Source organism: Dryobates pubescens, chromosome 1, assembly GCF_014839835.1.
Source record: "Dryobates pubescens isolate bDryPub1 chromosome 1, bDryPub1.pri, whole genome shotgun sequence".
Taxonomy (NCBI): domain Eukaryota; kingdom Metazoa; phylum Chordata; class Aves; order Piciformes; family Picidae; genus Dryobates; species Dryobates pubescens.
The window spans coordinates 23,284,929-23,299,567 of NC_071612.1; the positions used below are offsets into that span (position 1 = coordinate 23,284,929).

At 47.3% G+C, this 14,639-nt stretch overlaps 2 protein-coding genes across 3 annotated transcripts in view; one reads left to right on the forward strand and one right to left on the reverse strand.

Moving 5' to 3' along the window:
• Positions 1-244: 244 nt before the first annotated feature.
• On the reverse strand, positions 245-12,334 carry KLF15 (KLF transcription factor 15). 2 transcript variants are annotated; one of them, XM_054162912.1, is made up of 3 exons: positions 12,254-12,334; positions 6,474-7,581; positions 245-657 (listed from the first exon to the last, which is right to left on the reverse strand). In XM_054162912.1, the coding sequence occupies exons 2-3, from the start codon at positions 7,514-7,516 to the stop codon at positions 489-491; spliced, it is 1,212 nt and encodes a 403-aa protein (XP_054018887.1). In that variant the 5' UTR covers positions 7,517-7,581; positions 12,254-12,334; the 3' UTR covers positions 245-488. The 2 variants fall into 2 exon arrangements, with proteins under 2 accessions (XP_054018887.1, XP_054018891.1); XM_054162916.1 differs by lacking the exon at positions 12,254-12,334 and adding an exon at positions 7,673-7,777.
• A 185-nt stretch (positions 12,335-12,519) lies between these two features.
• Positions 12,520-14,639, forward strand: part of CFAP100 (cilia and flagella associated protein 100) — a 36,856-nt gene continuing 34,736 nt past the window's right edge. The window contains exon 1 of the mRNA XM_054172726.1: positions 12,520-12,957. Coding sequence (XP_054028701.1) covers positions 12,520-12,957 — 438 coding nt within the window. The remainder of the gene's footprint in view (positions 12,958-14,639) is intronic.

Below are 14,639 nucleotides of genomic sequence, written 5' to 3' on the forward strand. Positions count from 1 at the left end.
TTTGCTGTTTCCAAACTGGACAAATAGAGCAGCTTAATAAAAACTCACAATGAATGGCCTGTACATGAGCAAAGCCCTGAGGAATGCCAGGGCTATAATTAACTAGCAGCAAGCAACTCTTACATTTTCCTGTGCAGCAGAAAACAGCTAAAAATAAAACACTGTAATTTCCAAAAGAAGCAGCAGCAAAAGGGGGGAAAGATAGGAAAGGAAAATAACATCCTTAAAAAAAAAAAAAAAAAGAAATAAAAGAGAGAGAGAAAAAAAGGAAGAAGACAAAAGGAAGAAGCATCCCCCTCCCTTGACCCAAAAAGAACTTCATTCTCAAATCATCTTTAAAGGACATGGGACACTCAGACATGATGGTATCAAGTAACAGCATTGACTGTTCGGTGGAGACAAATAAATTATCACTAGAAACACAGTGAGCAAAGTACTGTCATCAGCTGTTGTGGGATGGCTGGGCAGGAAGGGGCAAGTGGGACCAATCAGTTCACGGAGCGGACAGAGCGGTTGCTTCGTGGGAACCGATGCACCTTGACATGTTTGGACAAGTGGTCACTTCGAGCAAACTTCTTCTCACAGACAGGACACTGATAGGGTTTCACACCCGAGTGGGAGCGCCTGTGCCGGGACAGCTCATCTGACCTGGAGAACCTGCGAGAGAAGGGAAGAGAAGAGAAGCCTTGTAAGATAAATGGTTGGGGTGGTTTTCTGGCTTTTTGGGTTCTTTTTGTTCTTTGTTGGTTTGGCTTGTTTACCTTGACCTAAACCAAACAACACGAGTAGCGGTCAACTAAACACTAAAACCCTTCTGGCCCCTCTGCCAGTCCCTTTCAAAGCCTGTCCCTCAGCCTCTCTCCTGCAAATACAAGCACAGACCATTCTCAAGCAGAGATAACAACCAATGTCCTGCAGGTGAGGATTGCTCCAGCCTCCCACTGCCGTAAGGACAAAGGACATCCAGTAATTGCACCTAGTTTGAGGTGGCTGCCTGATAACATCCAGACATAGCTACTCAGAAGCTATATGGCTTATCAGATCCAGATGAAAAAATGTCTTCTTTTATGTGCTTCTGTAGGCTAAATTGCAACACCTCAGTAACAGAGATGCTCAACACTGTAACAGTCAAAATCTAAGTGAGTCCCAATGACCATTAGCATAGTTACTTCATGAGTAGGTTGAAATCAAGATTGAAACTTTAATTACCAAAGCTGTCTCCTACAATAATTTCAGTTTTAGGCATTTCCCACCTCCATCTCCACAGAAAAATCCCCAAATAGCCAACATGAATCCCACAGGCTTTACTGAACTCAAATAAGCTAATCCTTTGGTCCTAACAATGAGGTTGGCTCTATTTCCCGCTTGAACATGACTGGGAGCCAAAGGGTTAATTAAAAATGTCACACTAAAACAGTCCTGTCCAGATGGGTACAAAAAATTTGCTGCCCGACAAAGGGCAATTAAGTGTTTTGTTGCCAGAGCTGAAACAAAGAGCAGCACAGAAAGAGAGCTTGCAAGAAATGGTATCAGCTGTTTATTTACAATAAATAAATGAAGTCATGGGCACTAGCTGAATAAATGAAGGAAAGAACATGTAGAAAAATGTGCCCTTCTGGAGCAAAATAGCACATCACCAACAGAGTGAATTCACTGCTTTTATGAAAGGGGAAAAACAGGACTTGCTGGGCTCCTGTGAGTAAGTCTTTCATGCAAGAAAATAAGTTTCCACATAAAGGTTTTAATTAGCTCTGATCTCCCACCACCAGTTGAGGAACAGGGTGCACACACTAGGATGGCTGGGAACGGTATTCTTGGTTCCCACAGCTCTTCAGTCTGGTGATGGTACCCAGCGAGTATTATGAAGCCAGCACAAAGCACATGCAGATACTCACCATGGGTAAGATACACCCAAGGGCATTTCATTCACCCATTGCCTTGGTCTGCTGCCTTGCATTTGCTTTGATATCCCCATGGTGAAAGTGTCAGATTCACCATTACAAGCAATAGGCAGATGCCCTAATGAAGCCATCACCCTGTTCCTCACCTGGGATACTTCTTCTTCATAAAGGATATAGCAGCAGTTTCTCTTCACCCCTAGTACCTAAACATTTGCTTTCTCTAGTGACTCTATTTCCCAAAACCATGGTCTGGACCTGTGAACAGCAAGGCCAGGGATTTCTCCTTAGTCCTTAGTCATGAGCTAGTTCCAGTGCCACATCCCTGGAGGATGCTCTTGTAGAACAACAGATGAATGGAGCAGGATGTTGCCTGTGCAGACTACCTCTGCAGGACTCAGCACTGGACAAGGAAAGGACCTGCTGCCAGTGGTGGGAACCGTGTCCAGGGAAAAGAGGGAGCAAAGAGGGGGAGCAAAGGGGCATCTGTTTATATACAGCCTTATCACTCAGAGAAGGTGTAAAACCAGATGTGACTGAGTTGCCTTGTCCCAGTCCTTGGCCATTAAGGTCATCATCTGCCACAGAAGCACAGTAGCACATGGCTAATCCTGCACAAGAGATCTGCAAGCACATTTTGATGGGGATTGCATGGATGGTGGGGGAGAAAGAGGCACATAACAGGAACGAGCAGCTCCACTCATACTCCGAGAGCTTGGATGAATTCATCTGACAAAAATACACTCTGCCTCATAACGATGTCCTTAGCTGAAGAGGCAGGAATGTTGCAATTCTGTTCCCCAGCAGTCACAGAAAGATTATCTTACAGCGCCCACAGAAATAAACCTTGAGCTGTTGGTGTGTTTACAAAAAAACAACACAAAGGTTAGGACAAGGAAGCTGGGAGCATCTGGTGGCCTGGATCTGCAGTGAAATGGTATCTGCAGCACATTCTGGCACTAAGATCACCTCAAGAAAACTGCAAATAATTTCCAGTGGAATGACAAATTCATACAAACCAAGGCTTGCTGAACACCTCACTATCCCAAGTCATTACCACTTCTAGAAGGATTCCTTCTTCAAAAGGAAAGGTGGAGGAATCTGGGCAATTCCACAGGAACTAAAGAATCTCCTTCATTCTTTCATCTGGTGGGATCCCAAAGGGCTTGTAACTATATCTCCTTTGGAGACAAACCTTAGAGCTCCCTGATGCATAGAATGTGTCCTGTATCTCCTGGTCAAACAAGGACATCACTGTATGGTTCACATGGCAAGAAATGTCAATAGCTTCAGCCAAGTACTCCATGTTCCCAGCATGGCCACCAGCCATTGAGAATGACCCAGGTCATACCTTCCCTCTCCATTAGGGAGACTCTATATTCATTCTGCCTATCCCCATAGCACCACTACAGCAAACCAGCACTTCTCCCACATACCTGCAAACCCCCTTGCAAAGTACCAGCAAAAAAGGTGTCTGCAAGATGCCAACCACATGCACGGTCAGCCCCAAACTCACTCAGTCCACACACCGTCCTGGCCACTTGCATTACAAACCTTTGAAGTCTCCCTACCACACCACTCAGAGCTTTGCATTGCACACTGTCACCAGCAGCACTGGCTGCAGGGAAGCACCTACAACCCAAGAGATGGTGAAAACACTTAAATGCAATTGCCTAATGCACCACCGCAGCTTTGTACACTGCTGCACCAGGGAGCGACAGCAGGAGATTCTCCTGCTCCATGCCATAGCACAGCTGCTGGGGACTAGCTCACACAGCAGCTCAGCTTTTTGGTCAGGGCTGTCTCAGAAGCAGCTCTAACCAGAGGCTGCCATGTGCCAAAGGTACAAGCTGGTATGCCACGGATCAGCACACTGCCCGGTACAGCAGGCTATCGAACGCAACGGGTCACCAGCCACTTATGAACACCTCCCTGCAGCCTGCCCAAAACAACTCTTGCCCTGTGCCAACAAGGGACACAAGTAAGCAGGGTTCAGCCTTCTCTAAGGAGGTGCTTAGGGCTGTCCAGCTGTCCTAGGGGCTAGCAAAAAGGTCTGCTACATGCACATCCCTACCCTGGTGCATTTAAAGCATGGAGCTTCACCATAACAGGTCTGCCCAGAGAGCCAGGAAAGCTTTAACCCCCCACAGCTCAGCCTCTTTGTGCTAGGCAACGCTGGTTTGTTTTTGAAAGTGCTGTCTTCAGTGAGGTCAGACCTTAAGTGTCTTTGGTGAAAAAATAAATACGCAAGCACAAGAACGCAGAGAAAGGAGGAGGGATTTGGAGCCCAGCAGTGGTTTAGTGCTTGAATTACTTTGAGATGATACAAAACTGGGAGCAAACAGAGAGTCCAGATGCGTTTGACTTAAGTCATGTGAGATCACAGCCCTCACTGAACTTGTGGAAAGGGTAAACACACTTTATTGATGAAAGGGGACCGAGTAATTTAGTGCTCAATTTGGTCTGGCCTTTGATGTGGGAGCAGCGTGTAGGGTATGTGCAGGAATCTCAGGCTGGTGGTACGGACTGCTGTGAGCCCAAGAGGTACGTCCTCAAGTGCTGCCTCCCTGCTTGAAGCTGAGCTCTTCCAAAGTTTAGGGGTGTTGGGAACTGGGGTGCCAGCCTGGGCTGTGAAATGCAACAAGATGAACAGCAATAGTGTGCCTCAAAATCCCTTCCAGCAGCTGTTTGTGGACAAGAGACACACTCCTCACAGCTAAGGCGATTACTTTCTCATCCCTGTTGGGCTCCTCAGCTTTAAAAAGTTGTTGCTGGCTGAGAGTGAAGGTTCAGGGTGTTCCCAGTTGTAGGACCTGCTCTTCTCCTGGCCCACCTTACACCTACATCCTGCTTTTGATCCGCACCAATCACTGTAACACTGGGAGATGGCAGGCACCCCAGCACAGTTCAATCTCCATTCCTTATGACTTAAAGTTTTTCCTAAATGCTTCCCTTGGTTTCAACACCTGTGAAATACCATCTCTGTAATAAGCCAGAGCTGGAGAAAGTCACCCACAGGCAAAACCTCAAGCTCCTGAACTTGAGCCACAGAAGCCACTGTGAGCACTGGTATAAATCTCAGACAAACCCTCACATGCTTCATGCATTTGTCACAAAAATCAGTTTTGCTCACATCCCAGCACAGGGAAAGCCAACCTGACACCCACAGGCATGCTCACATCTGCTGCCTGCGTGCACATACTCTAGCAACCAAATAAACAGGACCAAGTGCCTGTGCTGCAGGTCAGGAGCAAAACAGACTACAGCTTATGGGACTGACCAGCTAAAGAACACAGCTTGAACTTTAGTGAATCTTGAGCAGTGAGCCACTGAGCCTGGCTCATGAGAAGCACTATAAACTGATATGGTAAAGAAAATCATCACAGAAATTAATTGCATTAGTCCTTGTCCTTCTGAGATGCAAATTTCAAGCTGGTCCAGTTGGTGAGCAGAGGATTCAGCTCTATTCTGACCTTTTCCCTCAAACCGATCCAGCCATCTCTAACCGCTGCATGTCTCACATACTTGCATTTTTATACAGCTCTCTGTTACTTTTTACCTCATCTGTTCCCCATGATCACAACTCCTTTCCTCATTAGACATTGCTCACTGAAGCTCTGCAGGATGTTGTTTGAAAGAAGTCTGGTTTAATTTAATGCAAGGGAAGTAAGATTTTGTTCTCTCCTGTCACAGTTCGTGGTGCTGTACATTAACACTTGCCAGCAAGCAGGCTAGTAACACAGCTACTTGGAAAGAGGGGAGGAAGGCTTCTGTCAAAATTTCCTTAAATATTTGGGGGGGGAAAAACCAAACCACCACCTACTTTCTCTTTTAATCTTTCAACTAGTAGATACCCTCTGTGAAACGTTTTGCTCAATCAAACCTGCACTCTTTCATTCACTCCACTTCAGCCTTCTGGTTGTGTTGTTACATCTGACAGCCTGCTGCAACTCTGAGTGGCACCCATGCATTTTTCTGAATCAGTGCAGAGAATAAAATCAAGAGCACACTGGAGTGTCACTGCCAGCATTTCCAGAAGGAGTGGGATGGAATGCAGTTTTGAAGAATCTGAACAGAATGCTGCTGCTCTTAACCAGACTCACTTGTCACAGCCCTTCAGCGATCACATCAGCCCCACACAGTCGAATCCACATGGCCACACACAGCAATTCTGCCCTAAATCACCCAGTTCACTTACAGCCTTCAGCCGGGAACAAACAAGTATCTGCTGTGGCTGGTGTGTGGCAACCAGACCCATGTGAACACAAGGCACTGCCTGTGGTAATAAGCTTAATCTGACCCTTTCGGAATGAAATACAAATTACCATGGATTACTTTTATTTTTAAAGTCACTTAAACAGCTGGTGCCAGCAGGTGATGCTCTGCTATTTAATTTACCAAAGCCCCTGGATTACCTAACAGGAAGAAATAGATCTTAGCTCTCAAACCAACCAAACAAGTTTGGGGAACAGAAACAGTGTATAAGATGGTCTGCAAACCCATTTGCTTAGCAAGTTAGGTCAAGTGAGCAAAAAGGAGAAGAAGGATTGGGCAGTGCTGCACCCCCATACTAACCTCCATCCACAACCCGGCCACGTGCATGCAAAGGGCTTTTCTCCTGTATGTCTCCTCAGGTGGGCTTTCAAATGGCTGCTTTTTGTGTACATCTTAGTACAACCAGGAAAAGAACATTTGTGCATTTTAATGAGTTCCGCTGCAGGGGTCTTTTGAAATTTCTGACCCATGATGATTCCCGTCTGACCCTGGATCATACCTCCTGGCCCAATTGGCTTGGCAGCGATGGGGACAGGAGCAATGCGGACAAATTTAGAGGACAAGTTCAAATTGGACGACTGAACTATTTGAGGCACAAGGGCAAACGTTTGTCCTTGGATGTTGACTAGGAGCTGTGCAATTTTAATGTTCTCTTGTGCTGGTCCTTGGGAACTGGGGTTCGTGTTGGACTCCTGTTTGACCTGTACGGGTTGAATTTGAAGCATAACTGGTATCCCATTCTCCAGGGTCATTCCTCCATTTGAAGCTTGGCCACCTTCCGTTGAGCTGCTCAGCTGTTCATTTTTACTCTCTTTTAAACTAGTGCTGGGTAACATATGGTCTTTTTGCTGTAGCGAAGCAACAGAAATTTGGCTGCAAGCTCTCAAGTCCTTGGTCTCACTTTTAGGTCTGTCTTTGAGCTCCAGCTCCATGTTCTCCTCCAGAAATTCCTCAATTTCCTCAAGCGTGGGCTGAAATGGTCCTGAGTCTTCCATATCCACAGCAAATTCAGGCAACCTAAAGTACTCCTCTTTCACTACTGGCTGGAGTCTCCTTTTGTCCCACCATGATGCAGTGGTGCTCCCCAAGGAAGCCTGGGACAGTAAGTAGTCTAAGATACTGTCCTGGCTTTCTGCACTAGACGTGCTTCCATAGCTGGAGCTGAGAATCTGGGAGTCAGGGCTAGAACAAGAACAAAAGCTGGAGGAGTCGCTGTCATCTTCTGACAGCGGGGAGGGCAGCATTTGGTAGGACCTCACCCCTGCCGTCATGTCCCCAAAGTATCCAAGAGAAGATCTTGTAGATGAAAAGGATTCATCAGTAGGCAGCAAGTGATCCACCATTCCTGAGCGATCTCTTACGGATATCCCAAGAGCATATACCAGGCGGTGAAAGTTCAGGTGAGAGCCTGAGTGTAGGAAAACAAAAACAGCAACAGTCAGAACTTGGTTTAATCATTTATCTCCACGAACCAAAGCTTGTAAAGGCCTCTTGCTCACCGGAAAATCCAAAGCATCCAGTCTCCCTGAGTACACATGCTGCTACACGCTTTGATATGTCTGTACCACCCCCTGAGGACTGGCAGGGCCAAAGTGTTTTGCAGGATTGCACCACAGATTTGCAAAAGAATTCTTTCAGAAATCATTTCCCAACTGTGTGCATTCTAGATTTACAGCTCCCTTCCAGAATATTACTGGCAAGAGAAAAATAAATTATGTGCTTTCACCTAAGAGTGAAAACTAGAGCCAAAGGAGGAAACTGTGAGAAAAAAACCAAAGGGTTGACATTTTTACCACTAAAAAAAAATAATAATGAAAAGTATATTGCTCATGGCCATAAAATGCAAATCCTTTCCTTATCTTGTAGCTTTCCACCAACTTTATTTTTAACTTCCTCAGTTCCACAAATACAGGCTAATCAGCATAATGAAAGGATCAATCTGTCAGGAGCCAAAAATATTTACTGTGCTTCAGCATTTACTAGGTGGATTTTCCCCTCCAGATGTAATGAATCAGTGTGCCAACGTCATCCTCACCTGCCTTTAATGAGGCTGGCACTGCACTGAGCTAATTACCATGTCCTGGCAAGCCATCTGGTGGCTGGTTTCACCTCATCACTCCACATTCCCCCCTCTCTGGGTAGGGAGGTTGAGGGGATCTGACCTTCGTGCCAGTTGCTAAACTGGCAGGGCTTATACAGCTCCTCTCCCGTATCTCAATTCACTGTGACCCACGGTGGGCAGCCACACTTCCAATTTCCCCACTGTGCTGAGGCAGCAAGCGGGCAGCATCCCGCAAAGCCCCCACTGCAAACCCACAAGGGCAAAATCCATCCTCCCTAGCACAGCCCAGCGACAGCAACACTGACAGCTTGCTGACAGTGGTAACCGTCCTGTGCTTCACCAATTAAGCCAAACAAACTTCCTAGAAAGGTTTCTGGAGAGGGGAAGGCAGGAAGGGCACTTGTGTATTTGTTTCCTTGAAAAAACGAATCAATAAATTGCTTGCAGAGGGAGACCTCCTCAGAGAGCAAATGCAGAGACTCCCAGGCAGAGCAAACACTGGCCCGCAGTCATTCACTCAAGGTGACTGATTGGGAACAGAGCTGTGTATGTGCATAATAAAACAACTCTTTCTGTGGAAGGTATGTGGACTGCAGAGATAGAAGTCATTTGATCAGCCTGTGAGGTTTTGTGTGTGTGTGAATTAGCAGGCATGTGACCCAGCGTGAAGGAAATGCCAGTCAATCTTGTTACACGCTGTCATTTTCCACAGGCTCTGCCGCTGCGCTTTGGAGGCTTTGCCATGAATAGTCAATAGCTCCCAGTTTTGTGCAGGGAAAGGGATGGTTGTTACTGCCACTGCAGAGCATCCTTGCTGCCTGATCTCCAAAATATGCCCTGCCTTAGCTTTCTCTGGAGAAAAATCTAAAGGCATCCGTGTGCTCAGTGCCGCAGCGAACGCAGAGTGAGATGCCTTACACAACATTCTTAAAGAGCTCAATCCCCTTGGAAGCTTCTATTGATATTTCATGGGAAACAGGGGGACAATAACCCAGCGCTTCTTAAAGCTACAGCTTCCTCCTTCACACACACACGGAGGAAGCAGCGGCAGGCTGAAAGGAAGACTTAGGAGTGAGATTGCACATTTTCCTGGTACGCGTGGCCTGCCAGCTCTGCTGCTGAACCGATAATGAAATACCCACATGTGCCGAGCACGAGGAAGTTCAAACAGAGGTTAGTGGCTCTGTTGTGTGACCTTAGAGCATAATCATTTCTTGTAGGAAAAGTGAAGAGTCAGATGAGCTGAACTATTTCTGGCACACACAATTATATTTTTTTCCTCCCCACTCCCCCCCCCCAATCTCTGTCTTGACAGAAAGTTCCTCCAGCAGAAATCATAGAGCCGACCTACTCCCACTTCGAAACAGAAGACACAATCCGCTCTGAGAAGTTTGTATTGGCTTCCCCTAAGAATTCACCCAAGCAGCTTGTTTCCATCTTGCACCAAAACTGGTGACTGCCTTGTGCAATGTGGGGCAGAAAGGAGGACTTGCCCTTGCATGGTTTCTGATCCTCCCTCTTCCCTTTCTCTACACTCAGCTTCCAAAGAATGGTGCTGAGTGAAACCTGGACTGCAACGTGGTTATTTTCTAAGAAAAGCTGGCATGCCCCACGTGCAGGGAAAGAGCATGCACCTAAACCAGCTGGGAAAGCTCTTCCAAAAAAACCCCAAAAACCCACACCAACCCCCTCCCCCCACCAAAACAACAACAAAAACCCACCACAAAACAACAACAAAGAAAAAAAAAAAAACATACAAAACAACTCCACATAACCATCATCATCCTCCCCACCCCCCAAAAAAACAAACAACAAAATTAAACAAAACAAAAACAACGTAAAAAAAAAAAAAAAAAGTTCAAGTTTTCATTAAGTGCCCTTAAGGACTAGGAAGCCACATCTCAAATATATCCATACATATACCTCAAAATAAACTGAACCCTAACTTGAACAAGGCCTTCAAGAGGAGAGAGAGGGGTAAGCCACACGCTGCTGTGAGCACTGTGAGCAACATACCTTGGCAGAAGGCAGCCAGCATGCTCATTTCCCCATTGCTTTGGACAAGAAGCAATGTCACTTGGTGAAACCAGAGACATATGAAGAAGAGACGGGACTGTCAGACTTGCCTCTCTGTAGATCCAGGCACATTATAGGCCAGATCTGCTTTCTGTGCACCCTCAGAACTTGCAGAACAGCCAAGAAGATTTTGGGGAATGCCTGGAATGCAGGATCAGGCCCGGGCTATATTTTATCCTAAAGGCCAGACCAAAAGGCTTACATCCCTACCTTGCCACAACCAGAAGATTAAAATAAATAAAGGAAAAACAACCCAAACCAAAACAAATCCCCCCACCCCAAAAAAAACCTCAACAAACCCAAAACAAAACCAAAAAACCCCACCAATAACAAAAAAGGCCAGAGCTCCACAAGCTATGAAAACTAATAATGCAGAAGCACTTTCATCTTTAGGAGCCCTGAAAACACATTAGGAATGTAAGCACCTAGAAAGGGATCTGAAAACCAGCCACTTGGGGAGTGAAATACAGCAGCTGTTCAACAGCACACGGCAGCACCAGAGTCTCCAGCTTTTAAGAGTTCCCTGGGTTGTTACGCTGTCCTTTCTGCCAGAAACATATTGTTCTGTTTAAAACCTCTCTATCTAATCCCCAGCTAAAACCAAAACAAAACAAAGGAGCAGCAAAAAAACCCAACACACACACCCCCAACCAACAACAAAAATCCTCCAAACAAACTGACAATAAAAAAACACCCAAATAAAGATGAAAAAAAGCCAACACAACAGAGGTATATTCTGACTCAGAACAACATTAAAATGTGATGGCCTGGGAAGGTGCTGGAACTCAGGGACAATATTCCCCAGGCTGTCATTTCAGTCCAGCGCAACTGATCCCACAGCAGTGTATGGGCTCAGATACGCTGACAGTCGTACACTAGGCATACTGCTGCAGCTTTTTTTGGTTTAGGGCTAATCTCTTCAGGGTTTCCTCTTGTTCCCTAGAAGGATTTATATCTGTTCAGGCTGACTTCTGCTCCACAGGCAGAACCCTAAACCAGGTAGTGAACCAGACTCAGCATTTCTATGAAATTAAACTAGAAATACATGAGGGAAAAAAAATCTAAATAATAATTACTATTTTAAAACAAATGGTAGGATACTCATTTGCTCTCATCCATTCTGCAAGGTGGCTGTGCTGTTCGCTGGATACCCGGGCCGGGGAAGGGGGGAGAAAAGCAGAAATTATTTAGGGTCTACCCGTTGCTTTGGGTTTTTCCAAACCCACCACCTTCGGGAAGCGACAGCTACGTTCCTAAAGCCTTATTTTCTGGAAGTTAACTCCCTCCGGCACAAAACTTTGGCTTCCACAAGAGGAAGCTTTTGATCCGTAACGAGTGCTGCCACCCTGCTCCCCCACCAACCTGGGCTGACCGCCCGGACAGTGAGAGCTGCCGGGGACGGGCGGCACACACAGACCCTGCTCACCCCACCACAAGTACAACAAGGTTTCCAAGGGTGCAAAGCCTTCGCTCGTTTGGTTTCCTCGCGGTGTTTTTTGGATGTTGTTGACGGTTTGATTTATTTTTTTAAATATATAATTATTTTTAATTGGTTTCCTGCTCCCTCCATTCTCTTTTAGAAGGTTTGGGGTGCCCCAGCACACACCACCACCACCCCGGCGTAGTCCCCTCGTCGCAATGACCGGGAGTAACCCGCGCCCCCCGCCCCGGCTGTCACACCATGGCACAGCACGGCTCCAACCCGAAAACAGTACCCCCCCAGCCCTGGCCGCAGCCTGGCACCCCCCTGCTGCACCACGGGGTAGAGGATTTAACCTTCCACCCCACCGTGACGGGGCAGTAGCGGCACAAACACCACCGCCACCTTGCCCCCATCTCTCCCCCGCGTCCCGGGCTGCTGGTGCTGCGGCAACGGGGCCTGGGGGCTCCGCTGGTGGAACGAAGCCCCGCGCAAACCTCCGCGCCTCTCGCACACCCTTACCTGAACTCCTCTGCAAGCCGAGGACAGGAGGGTAAATACCCAGAACGATCAGAAGAACGCAAAAACAACAATGAAAACTTGGGGGGGGGGGGACGTGGGGGGTGGTAGTGAAACCAGCAGCAAAACCAAACCACGAGAACGAGATTAAAAAGCAAAAAAATAAAAAAATCTGGAAATATATCAATACGTACAGATAGAGATAAAAAGACAACAAAAAGAGGAAAAAGAAAAATGGGGCAAACAAAAAACCCCAACAAACGATAAAAATGCAAAACGTAGAACACAACGAAGCGACGAAGCCCCCTACGACAGACACCAAGCGCCAGAGACGAGGCGAGAAGGACCGGGCAAGGTCGGGCAGCGCAGGGCAGCGCGGAGCGGACGGAGCAGCGGCGAGCGGGCGCAGCTCCCCCGGGAGGCGGGTGCGCGGCTGCGGAGCGCGGCCCCGTTCCCGTAGTACTATATCCCCCTCACATGACGGGTGCCCGGCGACGGCGGGGGAGGCCGGGGAGAGGCTCGACCGCGTTCGCCCTCCCCATTGGCCGCGCCGAGCCGGGGGCCGGCCTGCCGCCGGCCTCAATGGGAACCGCGGCACCGCCCGGCTCCGCACGGCCCGGCCCCCGGGGCGGGGCCCAAGAGGGTTAGCACATGGGCGAGCCCCCGGTGGTGTGCAGGAGTGTGGGGCTTGCAATGCCTGGCAGCGTGTGAGTCATAGAACGGTTTGGGTTGGAAGGGAATCTCTGGCCCCAGGCAAACCCCTGGAAGTGCTCAAGCCCGTGGGCACGTAGAGGCTCCTGTAGAGGAAGGGTGCAACTCCCGGGAAGGATGCAAATCCTCTCCGTGCCCTTTCCCGGCTACTCCCTAGCACTCCTGCCCCATGCCCTCGCACCTGATCCTTTCCTGCCCGCCTGCTGGAGCTTGACAGGGTGATTTCGCAGACTCGTGAGCGGTTGGGATTGAAGGGGACCTTTACATGCCATCTAGTCCAATTCCTCTACAGTGAGCCGAAACATCTTTAACTAGAGCAGGTAGCTTTGAGCCCTGTCCAACCTGACCCTGAATATTTCCAGGGATGGGGCATCTACCACCTCTCTGGGCAACCTCTGCCAGTGTTCCTGCACCCTCATTGTAAAACCTTTCTTTCTTCTGCGTAGCCCAGGTCGCTCCTCTTTTAGTTTAGAACCATCAACCCTTGTCCTGTTGCAACAGGCCCTGCTAAAAGTTTCCAGCATAGCAAAAAGTATTGGGGTTTGGGGGTCCCCCTCAGTGTTATTACAGTCATCACTACTTTTTCATATATATATGTATTAATTTCATATATATATCATATATATATTAATTTCATATATATTAATTTCATATATATATATACACACAAATATAGTTAAATATAGTTATGCTGTGTTTGACATAGATCAGGACACATATTTGAGTCCTGCAGAGGTGCAGAAGTCATTGCGGGGATGATGGCTGCAGCAGCAATGAGTTTCCCTGCTCAGTCAGAGGTTTTTCCCATTCCGTTTTTAATTTTTCAGATCCTTGGGAAAGTACAGTGTAGGATTTCAGAATACAACCTTGAGACAACAGGTCTGTGCATGTTATTGAGGGCTACATGGAACAGAACACCATCCCTGCTCCTGCCATGGGTCTGCAGCCCTTGCTGTCCTGCAGGGAAAAAATTATCATCTTCACTTTATGACTTGATGGAGAAGCTGAGGCACAAAAAATTGTACCAAACATCTGTGGCAGAACCAAGATGCAACCTCTTCTCTTTTCAACTCCAGCTCAAAGCCTTCCACCGGCAAAAATAATCCTCCACCTGCATTGCTTCAGAACTGCCAGGAACACATTTTAAAGTCTGGCAAACATAAACCAGTCTCTTGAGAAGAGGACATTCAGCCTTGAAAGTCATGGCAGCCAGGGCCCAAGAGCAGAGGTGACACAGCTGCTGCGTCACCCCCATGGGCATCACCCAAGGACCTGAGCATGCTCAGGGCTCTGGTCTCACGCACAGATCCTGCTCTTCCTCTCCACATTCTCTCAATGAATAATGCATAAACACACTCATCAAATTCCTAGATACTATATTTATACAACTACATCAGGGCCAAATTCTGCATTAGTGTAATTCCACTGACACAAGAAGCATCACGATAGTACAAATGCTGGCCTTAAATATTTTGACCCAAAATAGAATTTTGGCAACCCTTGCTTTACTGTTTTCTCTCAATTGAAACCTCTTTATTCCCCAAGTAGGTAAAGTTTAGCTTGATGCAATGCAAAGGGCTAGAGATTTATATCCCTAGCCCTCAAGACAACACTCATATGGAATTTGAGCTGTCTGCTGCACAGATATGAAATTCCCTTAGGATGTTTATTACCATGA

Coding starts and splice junctions, on each gene's coding strand:
- KLF15 (XM_054162912.1), bottom strand. CDS start 7,516: ATGGTGGATCACTTGCTGCCTACTGATGAATCCTTTTCATCTACAAGA. Junction 658..6,473: donor TGGCCGGGTTGTGGATGGAG/GTTAGTATGGGG, acceptor CTTCTCTCGCAG/GTTCTCCAGGTCAGATGAGC.